The sequence below is a fragment of the Lissotriton vulgaris genome, chromosome 11 (genome assembly GCF_964263255.1).
Source record: "Lissotriton vulgaris chromosome 11, aLisVul1.2, whole genome shotgun sequence".
NCBI lineage: Eukaryota > Metazoa > Chordata > Amphibia > Caudata > Salamandridae > Lissotriton > Lissotriton vulgaris.
This window is the reverse complement of record NC_141699.1, coordinates 873,534,443-873,559,511: the sequence shown is the minus strand read 5'-3', so window position 1 is coordinate 873,559,511 and position 25,069 is coordinate 873,534,443. Positions and strand designations below refer to the sequence as shown.

At 51.6% G+C, this 25,069-nt stretch overlaps 1 protein-coding gene across 1 annotated transcript in view; it reads right to left on the bottom strand.

Annotated features, from left to right (window-relative positions):
* Nucleotides 1–25,069, bottom strand: part of CROCC2 (ciliary rootlet coiled-coil, rootletin family member 2) — a 1,620,686-nt gene that overhangs the window by 1,027,276 nt on the left and 568,341 nt on the right. The window contains exon 14 of the mRNA XM_086944022.1: nucleotides 9,281–9,463. Within this exon, the coding sequence (XP_086800148.1) occupies nucleotides 9,281–9,463 (183 nt within the window). The remainder of the gene's footprint in view (nucleotides 1–9,280; nucleotides 9,464–25,069) is intronic.

Sequence of the window (25,069 nt, the reverse complement as noted above, 5' to 3'; positions counted from 1 at the left end):
GTTTAGAATTCCTTACCTTAGACTTTTCCCCATGCGTCAGATTGGATCCAGAGATTTTTGCTTAGCAGTACCCCTGCACGTTGGTGGGTGGCAACTGTCGACTCTGCGTCTTTCTTTGGTGTCGTGTTTACCGTGATGATGTCGGGGTGCCTACTTAGACTCCGCCCCTGCGTGCTGACATCAGTTCTGACACGACGTTCCACGCCAGAATAGCAGAGCCATGAAAGACACTGACCACTGGTGTGCCACAACTAGGGCCCTGTAAGAGAGTGTCTGCCCCTAGAAGTCAGTTCGCAGAGCGGGGAGAATGGGTGGGGTGGTATGTCACTTACAGATACATCGCTACCAAAGGTATGTAACTTGTTCATCTGAAAGAGACAGTTAGTTGTAGATTCCCTACCTCAGAATAGATACTCCAGCAATACCATCCCTGGAGGAGGGTCTGAGAACCAAGCACACACCAGAAAGTCCTGGAGGACCGAACGGGCAAAATAGCCATCCCTCCGGACCTAGCTGTCCAGGCACTAATGTCTAGTGAATGTGTGCAGAGATGCCCATGTTGCCGCCTGGCAGATATCATGCAGTGGGACTCCACGTGTCAATGCAGTGTTTGCTGCTGTAGTTCTAGTAGAATGAGCATGCAATGCCATTGGAGGATCCTTCTTCGCTAAAGCGTAGCAGATCTTCATGCAAAGGACAACCCATCGAGGGATGGTACATTTTTGGACAGCCTAACCTTTCTTGGAATCCACATAGTCAACGAAGAGTTGATCATCCACCCAGAAATCTTAGGTGCATTCAAGGTAGAAGGACAGCGCAAGTTTAGTTTCCAGACGGCGCAGTCTCTCCTCCTTTTTGGAAGAGTGTGGAGGTGGGAAAGGTGGGCATAGTGATCGACTGTCCTACTTGAAATGGTGTAACCACTTTAGGAAGGAAGAACGCCTCGTCCTAAGCACTACTTTGTCCGGATGCACAGAGAAGAAAGGGAGCTTGGAAGATAGAGCCAGAAGCTCACTCACCCTGCAAGCAGAGGTGATGGCACCAAGGAAAGCAGTCTTCAAAGCCTGGGAGGGCAGTTGTGAAGAGGCTCGAAAGTAGCACACATAAGATAAGCAAGATTCAAGTCCCACTGGAGTATTATGAAAGTAGATGGAGGAAAGAGATGACTAATGTCCTTAAAGAATCTGTTTAAAATAGAGAACCTGAATAAGGAGGGCTGATCTGGCAGCCGGAGAAAAGGAGAGATAGCAGCAAAATAGCTTTAAGAGTGCCAAGGCAGAGCCTGCTGGGCCAACAAACGTATACACAAGAGGACTTCTGTGAGAGAGGGGCTGAAAGGGGAAACCCAGCCTTTGCTGTGCACCATGCCACAAACTTGTTCCATCTACAGGCGTATACCGCTTTAGTGGAGGGATGCCTGGCTGTCAAGGTGACATTACAAACTTCTGGCTGAAGGTTAAAAGCAGTCAACTGTTGCCGCTCAATCTCAACGCAAGGAGGTCGAGGCTGGACAGGTTCGGGTGAAGAACCGTCCCCTGCTGCTGCAACAGAAGATCCTCCAGAAGCAGCAGTCTGATTGGAGGATCCATGCCCGTGCACAGGAGCTCGGGTAACAGACTCATCGTGCCCAGTCGTTAGCCACCAGAATAACTTAGGCCCGGTCATGCTTGATCTACTTGAGCACTTGGAGCAGAAGCAGACAGGTGTAAAAGTATACAGGAGGCTGCAGTTCCACTCACAATGAAAAGCGTCGCTGAGCGAGTGCAGCGTTGGAGACTCCAACAACCGTGGCAAACAGATCTAACCAAGGCTCTCCCCACCACTGAAAGAGACCTTGCAACAACTCCGATTGAAGACACCATTCATGATCAACCAGGCACCAGCGGCTGAGTTCATCCACCCTGTCGTTCAGATAATCTGCTATTGGTGAACTATCAGGGTCATGCACTGATGTTCCAGCTATGTCCAGAGGCGAAGAGCCTCTTGACAAAGGGTCCACTACCCCGCCTTGTTTGTTGCAGTACCACATGGCGGGTATGTTGTCCGTGAACACCTGCACCACTTTCCTTTTGAGAGAGGGAAGGAATGCTTTCAGTGCCAGTCTGATCTCCGAAGGCTCTAGCACCCTCCTAGCCCTTAACCCTGGTCGCGCCCCCAACTGCGTCCATGCCGCTCCTGGACGCACCCATGGACCGTTCTCCTGCCTCTCCTGCAAATTTAGCGGCACCGACAACATCCCATCCCCGCTACGACCACACCACAGATTCCAGACCCCAACCACCTACAATGCATCCTTCTCAACACCCGTTCGGTCCACAGGCACGCCATTGACCTCTGGAACCTCCTAGACACCATCTCTCCTGACGTCGCCTTCCTAACGGAAACATGGATGAATGCCTCCTCCGCCCCTGACATCGCCATCGCTATCCCTGATAACTATAAGATCACACGCAAGGACCGCACCGACCATACAGGAGGAGGAATCGCTATCATCCATAAGAAATCCATCCGCATCTCAACCAGCTCAGACGTCAATCTCGCCAACTCTGAACACCTTCACTTCCAGATCCACATCGACCCCAAGACCACACTCAGAGGCACCCTCCTCTACAGACCACCAGGACCCCGCGCAAAATTCAGTGAAGACATCACGGACTTCATCACCCCACACGCGCTCCCTTCCAAAGACTACATCCTTCTGGGAGACCTCAACTTCCACCTTGAAAAGATCAACGACCGCAACACCGCCACCCTCTTGGACAACCTCGCCAACCTCGGACTTAAACAACTGGTCACCTCCCCCACCCACATCGCAGGTCACACACTCGACCCCATCTTCACCTCCAGCAACCATGTCTCCTTCAGCCACACTACGAATCTCATCTGGACCGACCACAGCTGCGTTCACTTCACCTACAACAAGCCGAAACCCATCATCCACCTCCAACCAACTCTACAAAGAAACTGGAACAAAATCACCACGGATCAGATCTCCACATCGCTCCTTCGAACCTCCCCAGCCCTCTCTTCCAACGCCAACGAAGCCGCCTCCAACCTCACCCTTTGGTTATCCAACACCGCCGACACCTTAGCACCACTGAAAAAACGTCAACACAAACTTGGCAACAAGAAGGCCTCATGGTTCAACGATGATCTCAAGAAGTCCAAGAAACTGTGCCGCTCCCTTGAAAAGGCCTGGAAAAAAGACCCATCCACCAGCACCAAGGACGCCTTCAAAAGCGCCACCCGCACCCACCACCAACTGATCCGAAAAGCCAAGAAAACAGCATTCAAGGATCGACTTGACAACAACGCCCACAACAGCAAGGAACTATTCAACATCGTCAAGGAATTTTCCAACCCCGCGGCCAACTCCAACGACATCACCCCATCTCAAACCCTCTGCGACTCCCTAGCCTCTTTTTTCCACAACAAGATTGCTGACATCCACAACAGCTTTGACAACCAACCCGGAAGCCAACCCACCCTACCATCTGCTGACCATCTTCCCCCCGTAAACACCCTTAACGCCTGGAACCTTATCTCCACTGAGGACACCATCCGCCTGATGAATTCCATCCACTCCGGATCCCCCACAGACCCATGCCCTCACCACATCTTCAACAAAGCAGACTCCGTCATAGCCCCGCACCTCCGAGACGTCATCAACTGCTCCTTCAACTCCGCTACCTTCCCAGAAGACTGGAAACACGCTGAACTCACCGCCCTTCTGAAAAAACCAACAGCAGACCCCACCGAACTCAAAAACTACCGCCCCATCTCGCTTCTTCCATTCCCGGCCAAAGTCATCGAGAAAGCTGTCAACAACCAACTCGCCGCCTTCCTCGAAGCCAACAAATCACTCGACCCCTCACAATCTGGCTTCCGAGCCAAACACAGCACTGAGACCGCCCTCATCGCAGCAACAGACGACATTCGAACTCTACTGGACAATGGAGACACAGTCGCCCTCATCCTCCTCGACCTCTCTGCAGCCTTCGACACTGTCTGCCACAGCACCCTTTTACAACGCCTCAGAAACATCGGTATCCAAGGAAAAGCACTGGAATGGATCACCTCGTTCCTCACCGGAAGAACCCAGAGAGTCCGCCTCCCACCATTCAAGTCCGAGGCCTCTGAAATCATTTGTGGCGTACCTCAAGGATCCTCACTCAGTCCCACCCTCTTCAACGTATACATGAGCCCCCTAGCGACCATCGCCCGCCAACACAACCTGAACATCATCTCCTACCCGGACGACACTCAACTGATCCTCTCTCTCACCAAGGACCCCAGCACCGCCAAAACGAACCTACACGAAGGAATGAAAGAAGTCGCCGAATGGATGAAACAAAGCCGTCTGAAACTGAATTCAGACAAAACAGAAGTCCTCATCCTAGGTACATCCCCCTCTGCATGGGACGACTCCTGGTGGCCGGAAGCCCTCGGAAAAGCACCCATCCCGACAGACCACGCACGGAACCTTGGCGTCATCCTGGACTCCTCACTCTCCATGAACAGACAAGTCAACGCCGTATCCTCTTCCTGCTTTAACATTCTTCGCATGCTCAGAAAAACATTTCGCTGGATCCCCTCTGAAACAAGAAAAACAGTCACCCACGCTCTAGTCACGAGCCGACTGGACTACGGAAACACCCTATACGCAGGCACCACCGCTAAACTCCAGAAGAAACTACAACGAATCCAAAACGCCTCAGCCAGGCTCATACTAGACATCCCACGCAACGAACACATTTCTGGTCACCTTAAAGACCTCCACTGGCTACCCGTCAATAAGAGGATCACTTTCCGACTGCTTACCCACGCACACAAATCACTCTACGACATCGGACCAGATTGCCTCAACTCGCGACTGTCATTCTACACCCCCTCCCGCCAACTTCGCTCCTCCAGTCAAGCCTTCGCCACTGTACCTCGCATCAACAAGACCACCATGGGAGGCAGATCCTTTTCATACCTGGCTGCCAAAACATGGAACTCACTCCCCGCTTACCTTCGCCTCACCCAGAATCACCTAGCGTTCAGAAAGCAGCTTAAAACGTGGATATTTGACAAATAATCCCCCTCCCCTTCCTAAGCGCCTTGAAACCCTCTGGGTATGTAGTGCGCTATACAAATTTTATGACTTGACTTGACTTGACTTGTTGATACGAAGCCCGGACTCCACTGGAGACCAGAAGCCTCTGATTTCCGCCTCTCACAGATGACCACCGAATCCCAAGAGTGACGCATCTGCCACCGTTATCTTTGGTTGGGGAACGGAGAGGAATCTGCCTCCGACCCAAGCTTGGTTTGTTAACCACTACTGCAGTTGTTGTGCAGTTCCTTCCGAGATCTGGACGTAGTCGGAAAGATTCCCTAGATGCTGCGCCACTAGAACTTCAGGTCCCACTGCAGAGCCCACATATGCCACCTGGCATGATCCACCAACAGGATGCAGAAGGTCATGAGGCCCAGCAGCCTCAGAGTCATTCTCACTAAAATCCGGGACAGAGGTTGAAACATCGGTATCAAAGCCTGAGTATCCCAGACTCGCTGCTTGGGAGGATATGCCCAAAACTGCACTGTGTCCAGGACAGCTCTGATGAAAGGGAGCATCTGAGAGGGAGCCAGGTGTGACTTCAGCACGTTGATAGTGAACGCCATAGATTGCAGGAGGTCCGTCGTAGTCCGGAGGTGGGAGATGACAGCCTGGGGCGAGTCCGCCTTCAACAGCCAGTCGTCGAGATAGGGGAAAACTGGAACCCCTGATCTGTGCAGATGAGCTGTGACCACCACCATTAGTTTTGTGAACACCTGAGGGGCACTGGTAAGGCCAAAGGGTAGCACGGTGAATTGAAAGTGCTCGTGGCCCACGATGATCGCGCTGGCTGGCAGGACGCGAATATGGAAATAGGCATCCTGCAAGTCCAATGCCACCAACCAGTCCCCAGAAGAGAGCAGACAGGACCTGAGCCAACGTGAAGATTTTGAACTTCTCCTTCCGGGGGAAGCGGTTGAGGGCCTTGAGGTCTAAGATAGGATGCAGGCCTTCTCCCTTCTTGGGCACCAGGAAGTAGCGGAAATAGCAACCCGACCTACTTCTGGTGCAGGGACCCTCTCTATAGCTCCCTTGGTCAAGAGATCTGAGAATTCCTGGTGGAGAAGCATCAAATGATTCTCTGATATGCGATTGAAAGACGGTGGCATGGAAGGAGGGGTAGTCTTGAAGGGGAGGGAGTAGCCCCTCCAGACTATTTGCAAAACCCACCTGTCCGATGTAGTAGATTACCAGTGGGTGAGGTGATGGTGAATCCTGCCTCCACTGGCTATTGATGAGCCTGAAACATTGGACTTGGAAGGTTTGGAGGCTGGGGCCAGAGGGGAGGTGGACTAGCCCGTCCGCTGGCTTCCAGACCTGTGAGATCTCTGGGTCCCACGTCCAAGCCACACAGAGGCTGGGCAGCTTGCGTGAACCGGTGGCTAGGCTGGGCCGGACTTGGCTGGATGCCCCTCCCATAGCCCCAGAAGGGACAAAAAGCAGGCAGCGAGGCCCAAATATCTAACCGTATCCCTAGAATCTTTAAAGCGCTCTAGCTTTGAATCTGCTTTGTCACCAAAAAGACGACAGCCATCAAAGGGCATGCACAATCAAAGTTGACTGGACATCCCCCGGAAAGCCAGATGTCCTCAACCAGGCGTAGCTCTTAAGGGCTACCGATGTGGCAATCGTTCTGCCTAGTGAGTCAGTGGTATCCAATCCACAACGTATCGTGAATTTGGCAGCATCTCTACCATCCGCCACTGCTTGGGAGAGAACGGCCCGGGCCTCCTCCGGCCACTGAGGCAGCACCTGCCCAACCGTTTCCCAGATGGTATGGTAGTATAGGCCCAAGAGGCACATGGTATTTACAGACCACAGTGCTAAGCTGGAGAAAGAGAACATGCGCTTCCTAAGATGGTCCAGCTTCTTGGATTGCCTATCTGGAAGGGAAGTAGGGAATGCACCCTTTGAAGAAGAGGCTTGGAATCGCATCTTCTCAGGGGAAGGGTGTTGGGTGATAAACACTGGGCCGCCTGGGGCCGGGCGGTGGTGGCGGGCAATCGTCTTTTCCACAGGAGCCCCTGTGCTGGGCTTGGTCCAGCTGCCCAAGAGGATGTCAGTGAGGGCTTCACTGAAGGGCAATAGAGGTTCAGAAATGGATGCCGCAGGCTGAAACACCTCTGTCAGAAGATTCGTCCTGACTGCAAGAAGGGAGCTCAAGGCAAACGACCTTGGCTGCCCTTTGCACCACCACAGCATAGGATGCTCCCTCCTCCACAGCATGTAGCCAGGGTAGGTGGAGAAAGCATGCCATCCAGACCACTGGCGTCACCCAAGTCCTCTGGCCAGTCCGGTTCCTCAAACTAGTCTGTTAAAGGGTCAGGCAACCCCTCCCAGTACTCATCACCACCATCTGGGTGGTAGGGAACACCAGGGATGAACAGGGAAACAAAATTCCCCTCCGGTGTCGGTTCCGACATCGAGTGGCGTTGGTCTGGATCCGGGTCCCTCTCAGATATCAGGATCAGGGCAGCGCCGGCCAGGGGCATGGCTAGTGCTGGGGGCGTCGGCGTCGGCGCCGGGCCCTCCGGTGCAGGAGCTGCCAGCACTGAAGGGCCAGGACCCCCGACCCGCCCTGCGTTGTACAAAGGGGTGCAGGCACAGTTGGGCTGCCCAAATACGAGGTGCAAGGTCTCGTAAAATTGTGTGTGTTGGGCAGGGGACGCTCCGGCTCTCGGAAAGTGGGGGAGGCGCGGAGTTGGACCTGAATCAGGCACTGGAGATAGAACCTTTGAGTGACGACTCTCCGAATACCGCGTCGCATCAGCTGACCAAAGGGGAAAAGACAGATTATTTGTGCTTCTTCACCTACTTCTTGTGTTTCAACTTACCTGAAGACCTCGACGACTTGGAGTGATACGAGGAGTGGGGGGCTCCGCAAACAGCCTTGAGACCTTCCACTCGAACAAGACCTGGAATGATGCAGAGCTGACCGCTGGGCTTCCAGTAACTTTCGGGACAACTTCCGCAAAGTCTTCGGATGCATGGCCTGCCCTTTTGGAGCATGACTTCGGGTCGGGGTCGCACTCCAGACACCGCAGGCACACGGGGTGGGGGTTTGTCACAGACATCATCACAAGGCTTGAAACCGGTCAGATGCTGGGACATCTCTCACGCACAAGGAGTCGAAGGCTCGAAAAAGATGTCGACAAAACCTAGAAAAAGGCTAGTCAAAAAATGACCAAGGTGTAGCTCTCTCTGGATCTGTGCTAGGCTGGCATGAAAAAAGAAAGAACTGACATCAGCGTGCAAGGGTGGTGTCTAAGTAGGCACCGGCAAACACGACACCATTGACGGATGCGGAGTTGACCGACGCCACCTACCGGCACACAGACATACTGCTAAGAAAATATCTCTGGATCCAGTGTGACGCCTGGGGGAAATTCTAAGGTAAGGAATCAACAACTAACTTTCAGATCAAGTGTTCACACTTCTCTGAAGTCTCTCTCAATCTTAAACAGCAGGCACATTCACTACAGTAGTCCTAATTGTCATCACTTACATAATGCACTTGCGGTGTCTAATTTATTCCACCTGTTACTGTCCCATATTTCTAAATTGTAATTAAACCCTAATCTCTGGCCCCATTACACTTCTATAGGATTTCTTTCACCCCTAGTTATTAGCATCATTCACTTAAACTGAGCTTCTCGTATTCTCATTCCAGTTCTCATATACCTCTTTGGAGTTTCACTCAATCCAAATATATTCCCTTGGGACTATGATTTGTGATAACCAATGCCATACATTGCTATAATGTTTCCCTTAAATTGTAATTGATCATTCACATTATATGAATTTCTTTCATTCTCATGATGAGTTTTAGACACATCTATGAAGTCTTACTTTTACAAATTTGTGGCCACTATACTTCTAGCTCTCTCTCAATTCTAACCACTTGCCTCCTAAACAGCTTTGAACCGCTTTCTTTCCGGGTATATACACTTTTTTCGAGTCTCCCACATTCTCATCAGATTCACCTACCAAATGTCTTTAGTCATTCATTCCCAAAACCTTCTCTCATTCACTTCAATAAGGCTTTCCATTCTCTAAAAGTCTCTAACAACTGGCCTCATACACTGCTTGGAGCACCCGTCATTTACACTTTACAGGCACAAGATCCACCCAAAGAACTTCAACCACAGCTACTGTTGCGAATAAAGAAGTGGTACTTACCCCCGCTCGAGCTCCTTCCGGTTTCGCTCTCTCTCCTTTAAGAGATCCTCCTTCTGCTCTTCTAGTAGGTTCCTCTGCTGCTGTAATTCAGTATTTACAGCCTTCAGCCTCTCTAGCTCAAGCTGAGTGGTATCTGCTTGTTGTACAAGATTCTGCAATGAGGACTCCAGCGTTTCTTTCTCCCTGTAAAAGACATGCGCTCATCAGGCCTGGAGCATGTGGGAGTGGACAAGGTGCAAGGGAGGTATGAGGTGGTCGGATTATAGAAACAGGCACCTGACAATGTACAAAACCTTTCGCAGTGGGCGAGGGGGTGGGTGTGTTATACAATTTATTGATATGGGGTGTTTTCCAGTATTGTCAGATGTCTGAACACCCAACATTCAGTCATTCAGGTGCTGATTTTTTGTGGTCAGGTGAAAGTGTCTCTTTCTCCATCAGGGTAGGGACAGCAATTACAGCCACTGCACATATTTGTTTTGTACCAGTGGAGAGCAGTGCAGACCATCAGACAGGGGCATTTAGCCAGGGCACAAGGCGTGACCCAACAGGGCATATTTGACTGCCACATTTGTAGCCATTTCCTAAATGAGAATAGTGGATTTTTGGAGTGTGCGTATGCATGCCCGAGTGTGTTTGTACAACTCCACCATAGACTTTTGTAACCATTTTAGTCCATCTGTACTAATCGTACCAATCCTCAGCATATTCAAGCAGTGATCTTCCAGTCAGCACAACAATCTCAGAAGAGGATGGTACAGCTGGTGGCACATGGGGCTCACCTATAAACACCTTTTCAATCGCAATTAGCGCTTAGGCGCCTTTGGGCAGTTATGCGCTTTACAAATGCCACTAACATAACATAACATGTCTCACTAGCCACCAAGGCTCCCAAAGTAGAAATGGGGGCTGAATATTTTTTTTAAGCAATAAAGTCACAGATTACACCTAAAAGTGGTCTATGCTCTTACACTGCTTGGGGAGGAAGTTCAAGCATGTTTCTGACACTTACAAACACAGGTATTAATGAACACCCAAAGATGGCTGTCACAATACTGGAACTGCCAATGATTCTTGCTGCAACAAGCCAGATATGAAAATGCCAAATCCATTGATACGTTCCATTTGTGCCAAAGTATAATGGTACAACAAAAAGAGTGAATGAAGAAATGCCAGAATTAATGTCAACTACTGACTATTGTTCAGGGTCAAATTCTAGCCTATTATTTTTCATCCACTATGCTACTCTTGAATGAATTAGCCCTATGTAAATCAGCCTTGGCCCTGCTCCAGGAGGAACAGTCCAGTCTGAACTCCAAGGTCAGGTGCCCTCTAGACAGGACCACAAGTAACCCCACATCAGTTGCAGTCTACCTCGCAATGCTTGCCTAAAGAGGTAAACATCGTTTAGAACGCGGTGTTTACACCGCAGTGCATTTATAACCCTGCCATTACAACGCAAGTCGTTACTACGCTTGCACTGGATGGCGCTGTTGGGCAAGGAATGTTGTAATTTTATATTCCAACACCTTCCCTACTGTTACGTGGACTGGTGTTGGAATATAAAATTATAAGATTCCAAAATCCGCGCCCTAATGCTCGCGTTGTCAAGTACCGCGATCTTTTAGATCGCGTTGTACTGACATACATCTGCCTAAAGAACATACCATAATGATATTTTCCAGATCTCTGGAACTATTTAGGGCCCATGCAATGCAAATGGAAGAGACTTTCCAAATGGCAAAACTTGAACAAAAACAAAAAGACCCGCTGAAGCAGATAAAAATTAGCAACAAACCCCTACACAATGGCTGTCAGAGAGAAAAACACAGACCGAGAAGGCTACTGGCTCACTGTCAATGTAACGACTGCATAACAGTGCAAAGCTCTTTGTCCTTGCCTAAGAAAGTAAACAACAAACACCACCAGAATTTGTCTACAGAGGACTGTGAAGTTAAAAATGGTTTTCCACGATGAGCATTGTTGGCCAAGAGAAGACCAAAGCCAAAACATTTGTCGCACAAACACGCATGAACACCCCATTTGAGGTGTCACAGCTGAGGAGCAAAAGCAGTTAAACTTCGAGCTAAGCTTTAGAGTGGACACTGTGAAAGACATTTTGGGGAGCTTTCAACCACTGTTGAAAGGATAGGAGTTTGAAACACAAGAAAGTAAGTCTCCACTTAGACAGGAGGCCCAGCCGGTAGCATTACTTCACTGATGCATCCTGTTGAAGCTCAGGAACAGGTGTAGAATGAACTGCAAAAACTAAAGAGTTAACCTACCATGTATGCATTGTGCATTAATGCACCTTCCCAACTGAGACATTACGTGCGAAAGGCTCCTGACCCCACCAAAGACAACATTTTAGCAGCCCTTAATGAACCACAGTTGTCTTCCTTGCTGGACTCGAACACCTTCTACCATCAGCTGGACAAATCACAGGAAAAATGACAACTATCTTCTCTACAGATGATGGACTCAATCAGTACAAATGACTAACTTTGGTGATTAGCAGATATTAACCCCATTCAGGCAATAGAAGATGTATTTCTAAAGAGATTATTAGCGAGCCCTACATCCTGCCCAAGGAATCTAATTCACAATGAACTATATTTCCCGTTCATTTCTGATACCTTGAAAATTGCTCCTCTTCTAGCTTGGCTCTCAATTTGGAAAAAGGAATCGGTCCCTCTTAACTACTCATATTAAGGGACATCCTAGACTTGGACCGTGCTTCTTCGATTAGCTGGCTAGCTTATCTCAAACAGTCCCTCATTGAAATAGATCTGGAGCATTTATTCAACTTACTGTTCGAGTGCATATCCTTTACTAAATCGCGCCTAAAAGAGCTCTTTCTTGGGGCGTGGCCTGCGGTGTCAAGATGGTGGTCGCACTTTGAGAGTTCTCCGGGACCCCCTCCGTCATCCACCTGCCATCCGCCCTATACAGCTTACCTGCCTGCCATCCACCGCCTGTGTGGGGACCCTGGTGTTGCCTGCTATCCCCCAATGTCGTCTAGGGCCGCCTTTGATCCGTCCTGCGACAGCTCTGATTCTGGCCGCGATCGGCCCAATCTCCTCAATATGGCGGCCCCCATGCAGCGCGGGCTGAGCCCGTACGCCTGGTTCTCCTGAGGTCCGGGACGCTTTTACCTTGGTGGCGAGAGGCCGGGACTGCGGGTCAGGGGGGCGCTGACCCTCCCCCGGGTGCTGTGCGGTGTGGAGCTGCCGGGTGCGGGTGGCCGCGGACGTCATCTGCGGTCCTCGTGGCCTGGGCCCGGCCGGATGAGGCAGTCTAGGCCTGGAGGAGACTGCCGGTTGCGATCGCCGGGGGGAAGAGTCGGAGACCCCGTGGGGCTGAGACCGGCGCTCTGAAGGAGATCATCGCGGGCACTCCCGCTGAGGTGGGGGCCCCGGGGGTGGAGGTGCCGGGACCCCTTTGCCACCTGAGACCTCGGCCTTCGCTGGCGCCCAGAGATCTTTCCACGCCTTGCCTGACCGGATCCCGGGGACCCCACGGAGGACTGCGACTGGCCGGGGCTCCGCGGAGGGCGACTCTGAAACTCCTCGCTCCATCTGCGGGGCGATACCTCTGCCCCCCTGGCGGCCCGTGCGGGGCTGGTGACATCCGGAGCGGCGACGACTGGCCCCCTGCACTGCCGGAGGGACAGCGGCGCTGCTGCTGCGACTCGGAGGTGAGGACCTCCCTCCATAGGCTACGCCTGCTGGCTGAAGGCGTCGGGCTCATTGAGGCGGCCGCGAGGGGTGAGGCTGGGCCTGGTGCTCCTTTCTAGACTCTGCATCCCCTGCTTATTGCACCGTTTTGCTCCCCCGGCCCGAGCCTTGGTTGGGCCCCGGGGATCGCCCCCTCAGGGAGCTGCGGACAGCCCGGGGACCGTGCATTGGAGGCCCTACGCCCTATAAACCGGCGGAGCCACGTGGGGCCTGAGCATGGGGAAGCTTCCAGGGGGGACTCCCCGGGGGCCCCGTCTGGCCAGAAGCTTGTACCCGCCACTGTCCCTGAGACGTCCTGGTCGCGCGGCGTCCCGGTCTGGGGCCCATCTGCGGACGACACTACACCTGGAGTGGACTGTCGGGGTGCTGTCTGACCGCAGGTGGATTGTCTGGCGCCTCGAGTGCTTCTTCCTCCCGTCCAGGACACCCCGCCTGGAGGACTCTGTTTCGCATCAGCCAGGAGCTGGGGTACGGCGTGACCACCGTGTCGGGTGGTTACGACACAGCTTCGCCTCCCGCCCGCTCTCTCCCGGCGTCCGGTGGCTGGTCTTCAGCGGCTATGGGCAAACCCTGCGGCCCCCCGGCCACCGGCTCCACGACCCAAACAAAGATGGACCACTTTGCGACAACAGATTGGAGGCCTGGTGGGGAGGCGGCGGTCGGCTCGAGCCCGGCCGGGGGAGACCTCTCGACCATCTTACAGGCGATCAACGCGTCCCAGGTGTCTGTGGAGAATAAGATAGGGGAGGTCCGGATTGACATGGCCCTAATTCAGCAGGACCTTCGCAAGGCCACGGAGCGCATCACAGAGGTGGAATCCCGACTCTCTACCGTGGAAGACGACGTCAACTCCCTCAAGTCACAAATGGCCCGTCTTCGATCGCAGACCTCGGACCTCCACTGTCGAGCCAAGGATGCTGAAAACAGGGCGCGGCGCAACAACCTGCACCTCCTGGGCTTTCCGGAGGGGGTGGAGAAGGCCAACACCGCCACCTTTATGGAAACCTGGATCCGCTCCTGGATGCCCAAGGGGAAACTTTCCCCCTGGTTTGCTGTGGAGCGGGCCCATTGCTCCCTCGCCCCTAAACCATCGCCTGGCGCCCCCCCGTCCCATCATCCTCCGTGTCCTTAATTTCCGCAACAGGGACGCCGTGTTGGGGGCGGCCAGAGAACTGGGACTGCTGCACTACCAGGCCTCCAAGATAATGGTATTTCCGGACTACTCGAGGGAGGTCCAGTCACAGCGCAAATCGTACGAGGAGGTCAAGCAAAAACTTAGGGCACTCGGTCTGTGCTATCGTCTCCTCTTCCCAGGCCCGACTGAAGGTGATTTTCCAGAATAAGACCTTCTTCTTCGATTCCCCTCAAGCTGCTTGGACTTGGCTTACGGAGGAAAGGCCCCTCCTGCCGAGGGCATCCCCCCCTGCCGTCCCAGCGGGCCCCGGAGTGACTGAACCTGACCGTGTCGTGGCCCAGGAGACGCAGGACCAGATCCCGGAGGAGGACCGGCCGTCGCGGTGGTGGTTCCCGTTCACCGATGGCACGGCTCCGACACTCCTCGTCCCAGCCTCAGGAGCGAGGACCCACTCCCCAGCCATTGGCCTCCTCCCTGATTGACATGGGCAGTTTTCCTGGCCCTAGCGAGACTCTGAGACGAGCCATATCGGACTCTGACCTATCCAGAAGCCCTGTGATCCGCAGTTCGGACGTGGACACCGAACCCTGATCGGCACTACCACCGGAGCCCGTGGCTCCATTCTGGAACTATCCACTGATGCTTACGCCTCGGATTGCATGTACAAACTCACTCGAAGCTTGCCGAACTGGTTGGTTGGGATATGTATAGCGCTGTAATTCGGAATTTAGATACCTTGGTCCGCAGATACTTGTTTATTTTTCTTCCTCTAATTTGCTGTTAACATTCTATCCAAACACATGGAGGGGGTCCGACTCAGCCACGTCCCGATCTCGTGGTTGCTAACCGTTTTAGTTTAGCTGTTCGCCTCCTTGCGAGGCATAAGTGACTTGTTTCAGGGCGACAGATGCTTCCTGTTCTGAAGTTTAGGGTGGGGGGAGTTGGGGGGCGAGGGTAGGGGGAGAGACCGTTGTCTCTCGGGATTTGGTTGTTGTTGGCCGCCTACGGGCTGCCCTGTTCTGTTCATATGAGTAGTCACAGGTCCTGTTATCCTCCACAGCTGTCAAGTACACCCCTGTCTTCCTTATCTGGGCCCCTGAGCCCCGGATCCCGCTGGACCCTTCCCCCTGATGGGGGGAGATCCTTGATGCCCACTTACTGCACACCAGACCCTGCTCCCACACATGATCTGCACTTATGACAAACCTCTCTGCATCCTCTCCTGGAATGTGAACCGGCCTCCTCGATCGCATCAAACGAACTGCGGTGCTGCATGTGGTCCGCCGTCACATGCCTGATGCCCTACTCCTTCAAGAGACGCACCTTCTGGGTTCCCAGTGCCACTTCCTGGCACGATACGGGTTTGACCGGGTCTGGCACTCCGGTTTTACCAGGGGCTCCCGGGGGGTGGCCATTCTTCTGAGGCGAGGGCTTCCCTTCACCGTAATTCACGCCGTCACCGACACACAGGGTACGTACGTGGCCGTGTCGGGCTTGGTTGAGGGCAACCCCTTGAACCTCCTCTGCGCCTATGTGCCCCCGGCACTCCTACCTCCACTCTTCGACACCTCACACAGGTAGTTTCCTCCTTTCCCCAGGGCCTCACAGTTGTCAGGGGCGACTTTAACGCTGTCCTCCAACCCTCCAGGGATGTGTCGGGCCCTTCCTCGGGGCAATGGCTTGCCTCCGCGAAGAGCCTCGTAGGCTGGACTTCGGCACTGGGTTTCTGCGATGTATGGAGAGTGTGGAACCCCCAAAAGGAACAATATACCCATACGTCCACCGACAACCACACCCACTCTCGCATAGACTTAATTCTGATGCCCGCCACAGACTGCCAACTGGTGTCAGGGGTGGAGATTCTCCCTAGGGGAATCTCCGACCACTCCCCCATCGGGTCCCCATCCACTGGCCCTAGGACTACCTGGCGCCTAAATGCGTGGTATCTACAGGACCCAGAACTGGTGGAACCCATTGGTCACGAGCTCCGACATTACTTCTCTGCCAATGTGGGGTCGGTCCCTTCGCAGGGAACGCTCTGGGAAGTGGGCAAAGCAGTGCTTCGTGGAGTCGCCAGAGGGCTCGTGCATGCAAAACGTGCGACCCAGACCGCCCAGCTGGCACAGCTGGAATCTAGAGCCGTTCGTCTAGAACAGGCGCAACTGGCTGATGACGCTGTTGACTCCTCTAGGCAGCTGGCTCTGGTCCGGGACGAGATTCGGCGGTTCTCCCTGGAGTCGCCAAAATGCTCTGGCGATCCTCGGTGGCCCATATCTACGGATGGGGCGACAAAAACAGGAAACTGCTCCACAATCTGGTATCCTACCCTAGAGCCCACCGCATTATCCCGGAGATCCGAACGGTCCAAGGGACACGCCAAGTGACATCTCAAGCCATCGCGCAAACCTTCGCACAATATTACGAAGCCCTATATACCTCACGCCCCCCCCGGCGCCTCTATCGCAGACTTACTAGCGGAATCGGGAATAAGCCTTCCGTGTCTCCCCAGAGAGACAGCGGACGCCCTCAGCGGCCCGCTTACTCCGGAGAAAATCCACGGAGCTATCCCCCAGTTACACCCTGGCAGAACGCCAGGGCCGGATGGATTTCCCCAGGAATACTATTCAGCGTTCCGTGAGGATCTGGTTCCCCATCTGACGGAGCTCTTCCGCCATGTGGTCGACATCGGGTCCTTCCCGTCTGAATCTAACGTAGTGACCATTGTGGTCATCCCAAAGACGCAACCACCCTCCCTGGATTGCTCCGATTATAGGCCCATCTCCCTGATAAACACCGAAATAAAGATCTTTGCCACCTCCATTGCCCAAAGACTCCGGCCCCTCCTGCAGGACCTGGTCCACCCTGATCAGTGCAGGTTTACACTGTATCCGCCGTCTCCACCGCGCCCTGGCCCATCGCCATCGGCTCTCCCCATACCTGGCCCTTCTCCTTGTCGACTTTGAGAAGGCCTTTGACACAGTAGACTGGGGATACTTGGAAGACGTTCTGGAGAGGATGGGCTTTGGCCTTCCCTTCCACTGCCTGGTCCAGGTCCTATACAACAGACCTAGAGCCCGTGTGCTCGTCATCGGCATGTCCTCTTAACCCTTCCCGATCCGGAGAGGTACCTGCCAGGGCTGCCCCCTCTCCCCACTCCTATTCTTGCTGGCGATGGAGCCTCTTGCGGCGCTAATACGGCAGGACCCCCTTATCCGGGGCTGGCAGTGGGATCAGAGCCAAGTGGACAAAATTGCTTTATATGAAGACGACGTTCTGCTCTATTTGGCTGACCCGGAGCGCTCCGGCCCTAGGTCTCTGAGAGCCCTTTCTGCCTTTGAGTAAATCTCGGGTCTCCGCCTTAACCCAGCGAAATCCACACTGGTCCCCCTCCACCCCTCACGGGCCTGCTTTGACTGGCAGGCGGTGATCCCCCTCCGGAGGCAGTCATTCAAGTGCCTGGGTGTATGGATGATCCTCCTGCCTGAACTAGAGTGGGTCCTCAACGTCGCCCCCCCTAGTCACCCAGAAGAAAACCGATCTTCGGAATTGGCAGTCCCTTCCCCTTAATCCGTTGTTTTAAAATGATGATCCTTCCCCGTTTCCTCTATATTTTACAGAACACTTCGATCCATCTCATAAGTGGCTGGTTCCGGGAACTGAATAGCATGCTTATCCGGTTTCTGTGGGAGAGTGGGCATTCACGGCTGTTCCTGTCCCACTGCCGAGTTCCCCCCATTGACGGTGGTATGGGAGTCACCAACCTCTACGCCTATTACCTAGCCACCAAACTTATTGTGATCCACGATTGGTTTGCGGGTGGCTGGTCCGACTCAGCCTACAGGGTAGAGCTCACTGTCCTCGATTTCGCACAACTGCAGGGCTTCCTGTACGGCTACCCGGTGCCACAATCTATGCCCTCAATCACCAGATCGGTCCTCATGGCTTGGCGCGCTGCCCTTCGTATGGTGCGTTGGGATCGGAAGCTGACTAGACAAACGTCCCTCTGGTGTAGCACCTGGTTAGGGGAGACCGCATCCCTGGAGGGGTTTCGCCGCTGGGACCTGGTGGGGATAGCCCTTCTAGGAGACATGTGGGTAGGGGACCACATACGTTCCTTTTCTGACCTACAGCAAAGACATGCCCTCCTACACTCCCAGTTTTACAGATACTTACAACTCCGCCACGCCCTCCACATACACCTCCCTGTGCCCACTTCTCTCCTGGAGTTTAGTCCCCTGGAGGCCCAAGTCATGAGGGGGAATCTGGGGAGGGGAGGGGGTGTCCCGAATATATTGAACCCTGATTATTAATTCCCCCACATCCTTTGATCGCCTTATAGAGCAATGGGAGGGCTGGGTGGGCCCTTTAGACTAAGCAGATTGGTGTGATGCCCTTATGGCACCCAAAACCCTCACCACATCTTCAAAATTGCGCCTGGTCCAGCTTTACTTTCTCCACGTGGCCTATTTGACGCCAGCCTGTCTTTTTAAAGCCGGTGCAAGAACCTCCCCGGCCTGTGCCCGATGTGCTGGCACCCCAGCCGACTTCTACCATATGGTGTGGCTGTGTCCTGCCTTAGAATCATTCTGGAGAGGGGTGGAGAGGGAGCTTACGAATGCATTGGGTTGGGTGGTTCCCCATGACCCGAGACATCTGCTTCTGGGAGTGTTTGACGGACTAGACGGCTCTCGAGCTGATAAGCGCTTCTTGGGAATAGCACTGGCAGTGGCGAAACGAGACATTGCAGCTAAATGGTCTCAGGCGGAAGCACCAGCTCTGCGGAAGTGGAGGAGGGGGGTGGACTGGTGCGGGGTGCAGGAGGAGGCCGTCTTTGAGGCTCGGGTTGCCCGGAGTTGTTTAGGAAAGTATGGGGCAAATATTTGGCTTGCTACCATCTTGATGGGCCCTAACTTGAAACAACAGTGTGCCACGAGGGTGCCAGTAATATATTCTGCAAAGGCTGATATAATCTGTGATGTCATGGGGGAGGGACAGGGGTATCTTATTGGATTGTGTGACTTGCTACCAATGAACTTCTTTGTGTTGAAAACTTCAATAAAATTTGATTATCAAAAAAAAAGAGCTCTTTCTCAACAAATGTAACTCAGTTAGGGGCTCAGAAAATCAAAATAAAATCACAGTGACCACATACTTTGCATCATCAACTTTAAATAGTGGTCAGCCATCCTACATTTCATTTGTAACGAGTGTCAACCACCTCTTAGTTCTGACTAGATTTAGACTAAACTATACCCCATTAATGGCTACCTATTCGGCACCAACAACTCACAACCAAGCTCTTGAAACTGTCCGATTATTGGAAACTCCGTTCATATGTTTTACGCTTGCTAATTTCCTGCTCGCCGTTCTTAAAATCAGAAAAATTCATTTTAACCCTCACGGGGCACACTTATAAAATTCGACCCATTATCTATTAGTGGGGGAAAGCCTATTTATGCATTTTGTTGTATGACCTTTTAAATCAATTTTATAAGTGCTTCATGAACTTAACATCACCTTTTCTAATAATTACCAAAGCTGAATTTCTGTCTTAGAAGATGTATTTTATTCTTCAATGATTTTATGTACTTTTTATGCATTTATCTGAATGTGACATAAAGAAAAAAGGAAGGACTAACTTTGGTAGCTTTTTCAAAATGTCATGCAAATCCTAGTTTACCTTCCTGGTGCTCTTACTATCATTAAAACCGCCATTTTTACCAAGACACAATGAAGAATTATGTATGCCTCCTTGACAGTACTGAGTGGAGTAATAGAGACTTACCTTAATAAACATAAGTATGAGTTCCTAAAGCCACTTTTCAAGTTCTTTTACTATGCCATCTCATCAGCAGAAATAAACATGGATTTCTAGAAAGTTTAGGATGTAAAGTAAACTGGGTAAACTACAGAGAACTTCATATCTGCTCAGGTAAGCTTAACACAACTGTTGTATGGACCTAAGTAATCAGTTGTAGGGTGAGAGACATGAAAATAAGTTTTGGGTCCTATAAATGTTCAGTTGGCTGAGACCAGCCTGCACTGGCACACCTTTACCCTTTAAATTAGGAACAATACTACTACAGCCACATAGATTAGGCTAAGGAAGAGAGAAACCCTACCCTAGCTTATTATAGATAGGCTTTGATTTCCACCTAACAGTGTTTCTTGTAGATAAAATGTGAAGCAATTCAGGATACAGATGGAATTAAAAACGAAAGACAGTGATTTGTTAATTTAAAAAAGTAGCAAATTGGTAGAGAGAGAAGAGACAATGTTATTTAATGGTTAGAGAAGATATTTTACATTCACATGGAATTGTGGCAGCTGAGATGAGAAGGGATACAATGTCACTCTATTTGATTAATAGACGGGTAGTTGATGCCCTTGTGGCCTTAGATGCCCGATCTTGTACCCCATGGCTTGCTCATACAAATTAACAAGACCATGGATCGGTAATACAACGAGGGTTTAGTCAGCAGGAGCATGAGAGGCACCCAAACTGATCTTCTCAATAAATAGGAGGAGTCTGTATTGGAAACATCTGTGACTGTAAACAATGTAACAAAGATGGTGATGCCCGTTTCACATAAGGGAAAACCACCAACCATGTAGTACATACTTTGATAAACACCCCAACTGTTACTTCCCAAACTTCAACATTCGATTTAGTTGACTGACTGGATGCTCCATCTGTATGTCATCAGACCCTGTGGTTGAATACCTTAAAACATGCATAAACAGGATTAAATATTATCTCCTAATGACAGGTATTAAGAGCTCAGAAGTGGGAAACCTTTATTTGAGAGCACAATATATCTTGTCTGCAACAAACGTGGCATTTTACAAAACTACTAGTTAATTGAGTAATTGACATACCAGCACTATAGAATAAGAGAAACCGACCTACGGTAGGCTGACAATTTTGGTATGTATCCTCAGAGTCGTCACACACTGAACCATCTTTGGAGAGGCTTGTATGTGTGACTGCTTACAGCCACTTCACAGATACAGTAAGGAAGTTGACTGAAAATAACTGGCCGATTTTGAATATAGGAAATAGATCGCTTCCCTAACCGCTATTCACTTTCAAAAGAAGTAAGAATATACAAGACATGATTGTACAAACTCAACCACGAACAACAACAAGGAGATCAGGTCCCCAGCCCATTTGGTCTCTACCCCCAGTTGTAGGTTATTTTCCTTGTGGGTCCTGTGCAGTCTGTCCCTATACGAGACCAAAACATGAGATTAATCTGGGTCTGAAAACACCATGGACATTGAACAAACACATGAACTGTAACACTGAAGGGGTTGTCTATTTACTAAAATGTCCCTGTGACCTAATGTACATGGGGATGACGACTCACAAAGTAAAACTAGGATCATTGAGCACCGCAGTGCCATTAAATGCTTGAAGACTAATACTAAACTAGCAAGATATTTCCTATACCTTGGACACACAGCCAATGACATTTTCTGGCTAGTACTAGACACGACTAATTACACCACAAATACAGGTTCATTAGTGTCAGTACTCTTCTATAGAGAACAACATTGGGTGTTCAGACTGAAAAGTGATAGAGCGGGTCTCAACGACAAGATACTGTGGGCCAGTCTATCCAGAAAACTAGATGAGTCTGCATCTCTAGCCTTAGGTTGTGTACATGCTGCATGGCAGAGGTTTGAAAGTGGAAAGACGCAGTAGACTGCATTGCGATTGTTCTCTAGGTACCTTGACCGTGGGCCTACACATGCACACTCTATATCCTCTATCACTACAAGGATGTCTTTTCCTGTCACACATATGACTGAGTGGCGAACCAAGACTGACCATTATTACCCATTTATATCTAGCAACTTGGTGAAGAGGCTTTGTTCTCACTCTTTCTCCCACCTTTAGTTATCTTAACCATTTACAATTGTTTTTAGTGTTGATACAATTGGTTATATTTTCAGAGGGCTTACCGGTCCGTGTGAGATATGTTACACGGTCAGCTATGGACGGGCTGCTATAACCACCTCTTAAAATACCCTAATTTTCTAGCAAACTGAAGATTAGGTATTATTTCTTCCTACCCGCATTTTGCAGTTTCATTGTGAAGAGCAATTAATGCACGTTTCTTTAAATAGAGAGTAACGTACATCCACCTACAGGTTAATGTACCCCTGCAGCCCCGTCTACCCATGGTATAACCGTTCCCTGGTTATTGACCTGTGGGAGGCGGCTCGGGTTTTGACACCACACCTCAACACACCGCGACTACGACCCAGAATCCGTAGCAGGTCTCCTGAACCCTTGAAATGTCGACACAAAGTCCAGAAATGTATATCTGATTACTATAAAAAGAAAACGAGACACCCACTCGCCAGACATTGCCTTCTTTACAGAAACCTGGACCAATGCCTCCTTCGTCCCCAACATCGCCACCACCACCGCCATCCCCGACTGATACAATATCCAGAGAGAGGACTGCCCCAACCGCCTAGGAGGAGGACTCTCTATCGTACACAAGAGCTCCCTCTGACTCTCCACCTTTACCACAAAGAACTCCTTCCCCACTACATTAACACCTTCACTTCCAGATCCGGGCCAGCCCCAAAACCACTCTCCATGGCACTCTCGCCTACAGTCCCCCCGGACCCGTGCTTCGTTCATCACTACCGTCGCTGACCTCATTGCACCCCACGCCATCGCCTCCATGGACTACGTACTCATCGGAGACCTGAACTTCCACCTCGATAACCCCAGCGACCCCAACTCTGCCACCCTACTGGACAACCTCGCCAACATCGGACTGAAACAACTCGTCACCTTGCCCACCCACAAGGCAGGACACACCCTCGACCCCATCTTCGCAGGAGGAAACAACATCCACTTCAGCCACACCACGGAACCCCCATGGACAGACCACCACTGCGTACACTTCCATGTTGACAAACCCACGCCGCCCAAACCTGCACCACGACCCACACGAAGGAACTGGAACAAAGTCACTGAGGAACAACTCAACTCCACCCTCAACCGCGACGCCCTCCCACGTCAACCAATGCCAACTTCACAGCAAAAGGACTCCACAGATGGATCTCTAGCTGCGCAGACAAGCTTGCACTACTACGCAACTTCGACAGACAACGCCCCAGGAAAGCCACTTGGTTCACCGCCGATCACCAAGAATCTAGACGCACCTGCAGACGTCTTGAGAAGAACTGGAGAAACAGCAAAACGCCAGAAGAACGCACCACCTACGAAAACGCCATGACGGAATACCACCAACTCATCAGATCTACCAAAAGGACATTCATCCAAAACAAAATCCTTGCCAACACCTGCAACTCCAAGCAACTGTTCAGCATCATCCAGGACTTTACCAAGTCTCCCAGAGAAACCACGGACATCAACCCTTCCCAGGACCTCTGCGACAAGCTCGGATCCTACTTCCATCTGAAAATCAAGGCACTCTACGACAACTTCAACGACCAGACACCCCACTCTGAAACCACTTCCTGCTCCAGCAACACCATCCAACCCACTATCTCCTCCCTGACCCCAGTCACCACCGAAGACACCACTTCGACCATGATAGGCATCTGTCTAAGGGGCCCCCACGGACCCCTGCCCCTGCACATCTTCCACAGGTCCGCCATCGCTCCCGAACTACGACACACCATCAAGACCACCTTCAAGACTGGAAACGCGCAGAAGTCAGAACCCTGCTCAAGAAGCAGACCCCACCGACCTCAAGAACTACCGACCCATCTCCCTCCTACCCTTCGCGGCTAAAGTCACAGAAAAGACGTCAATGCACAACAAACCTAATTCAGCAAAGAAAACTCCATCCTCAACCCCTCCCAATCCAGATTCTGCAGCAACAACAGCACCAAAACCGCTCTACTCACAGCCACAGATGACATCCGCACCCTCCTCAACCAAGGACACATGGCTGCCCTGATCCTACTCGACCTCTCTGCAGTGTTCACCATCGTATCCCACCGCACACTCGCAGCCAGACTCCACGACGTTGGCATACAAGGACCCGCCCTCGACTGGATCCGCTCATTCCTTACCGGAAGAACCCAAAGAATCAGACTACCACCTTTCCTCTCTGAACCCACAGAAATCAACTGAGGAGTGCCCCAAGGATGATCGCTCAGCCCCACGCTCTTCAACATCTGCATGGCCCCCCTCGCTGCCATCGTGAGACAGCACAGACTCAGCATAGTATCCTACACCGATGACACCCAGCTCATCCTCTACCTCACCAAAGACCCAATCACCACCAGACTCAACTTCCAGGAAGGAATGAAGGACGTTGCATCCTGGAGGAGCAGAAACTGCCTGAAGCTCAACTTGGAGAGGACAGAATTCCTCCCACTTGGACCCTCCCTCGGCATGGGACAACACCTGGTGGCCTACGCCCAGCCCCCCCTCACCCACGAACCACGCCCAAAACCTCAACAGTGTACTTGACTCCTCTCTCTCCATGACACAACAGGTCAACGCCGTCACCTCCAGCTGTTTCAACACCCTCCGAATCCTGCGAAAGACCTTCAAGTGGATCCCCCCGAATCCAGGAATGCCGTCACCCACCCACTCATAACCAGCAGACTGGACTATGGAAACGTCCTCTACTCTGGGATCAACAAGTCTCTGCTCCTTAAGCTCCAGACCATACAGAACACCGCAGCCAGACTCGTCCTTGGTATTCCTAGACACAAACGCATCTCCCAACACCTACGGAACCTCCACTGGCTCCCCGTTGAGAAGACAGTCACTTTCAAGATACTCACCCACACCTACAAATGCCTCCACAACACCGGACCCCAATACCTTAATGAGAGAATCTCCTTCCACTTACCCAAGAGGAACCTCCGATCCGCGGACCTCGCCCTCGCCGAAACCACGCTGATCTGCAG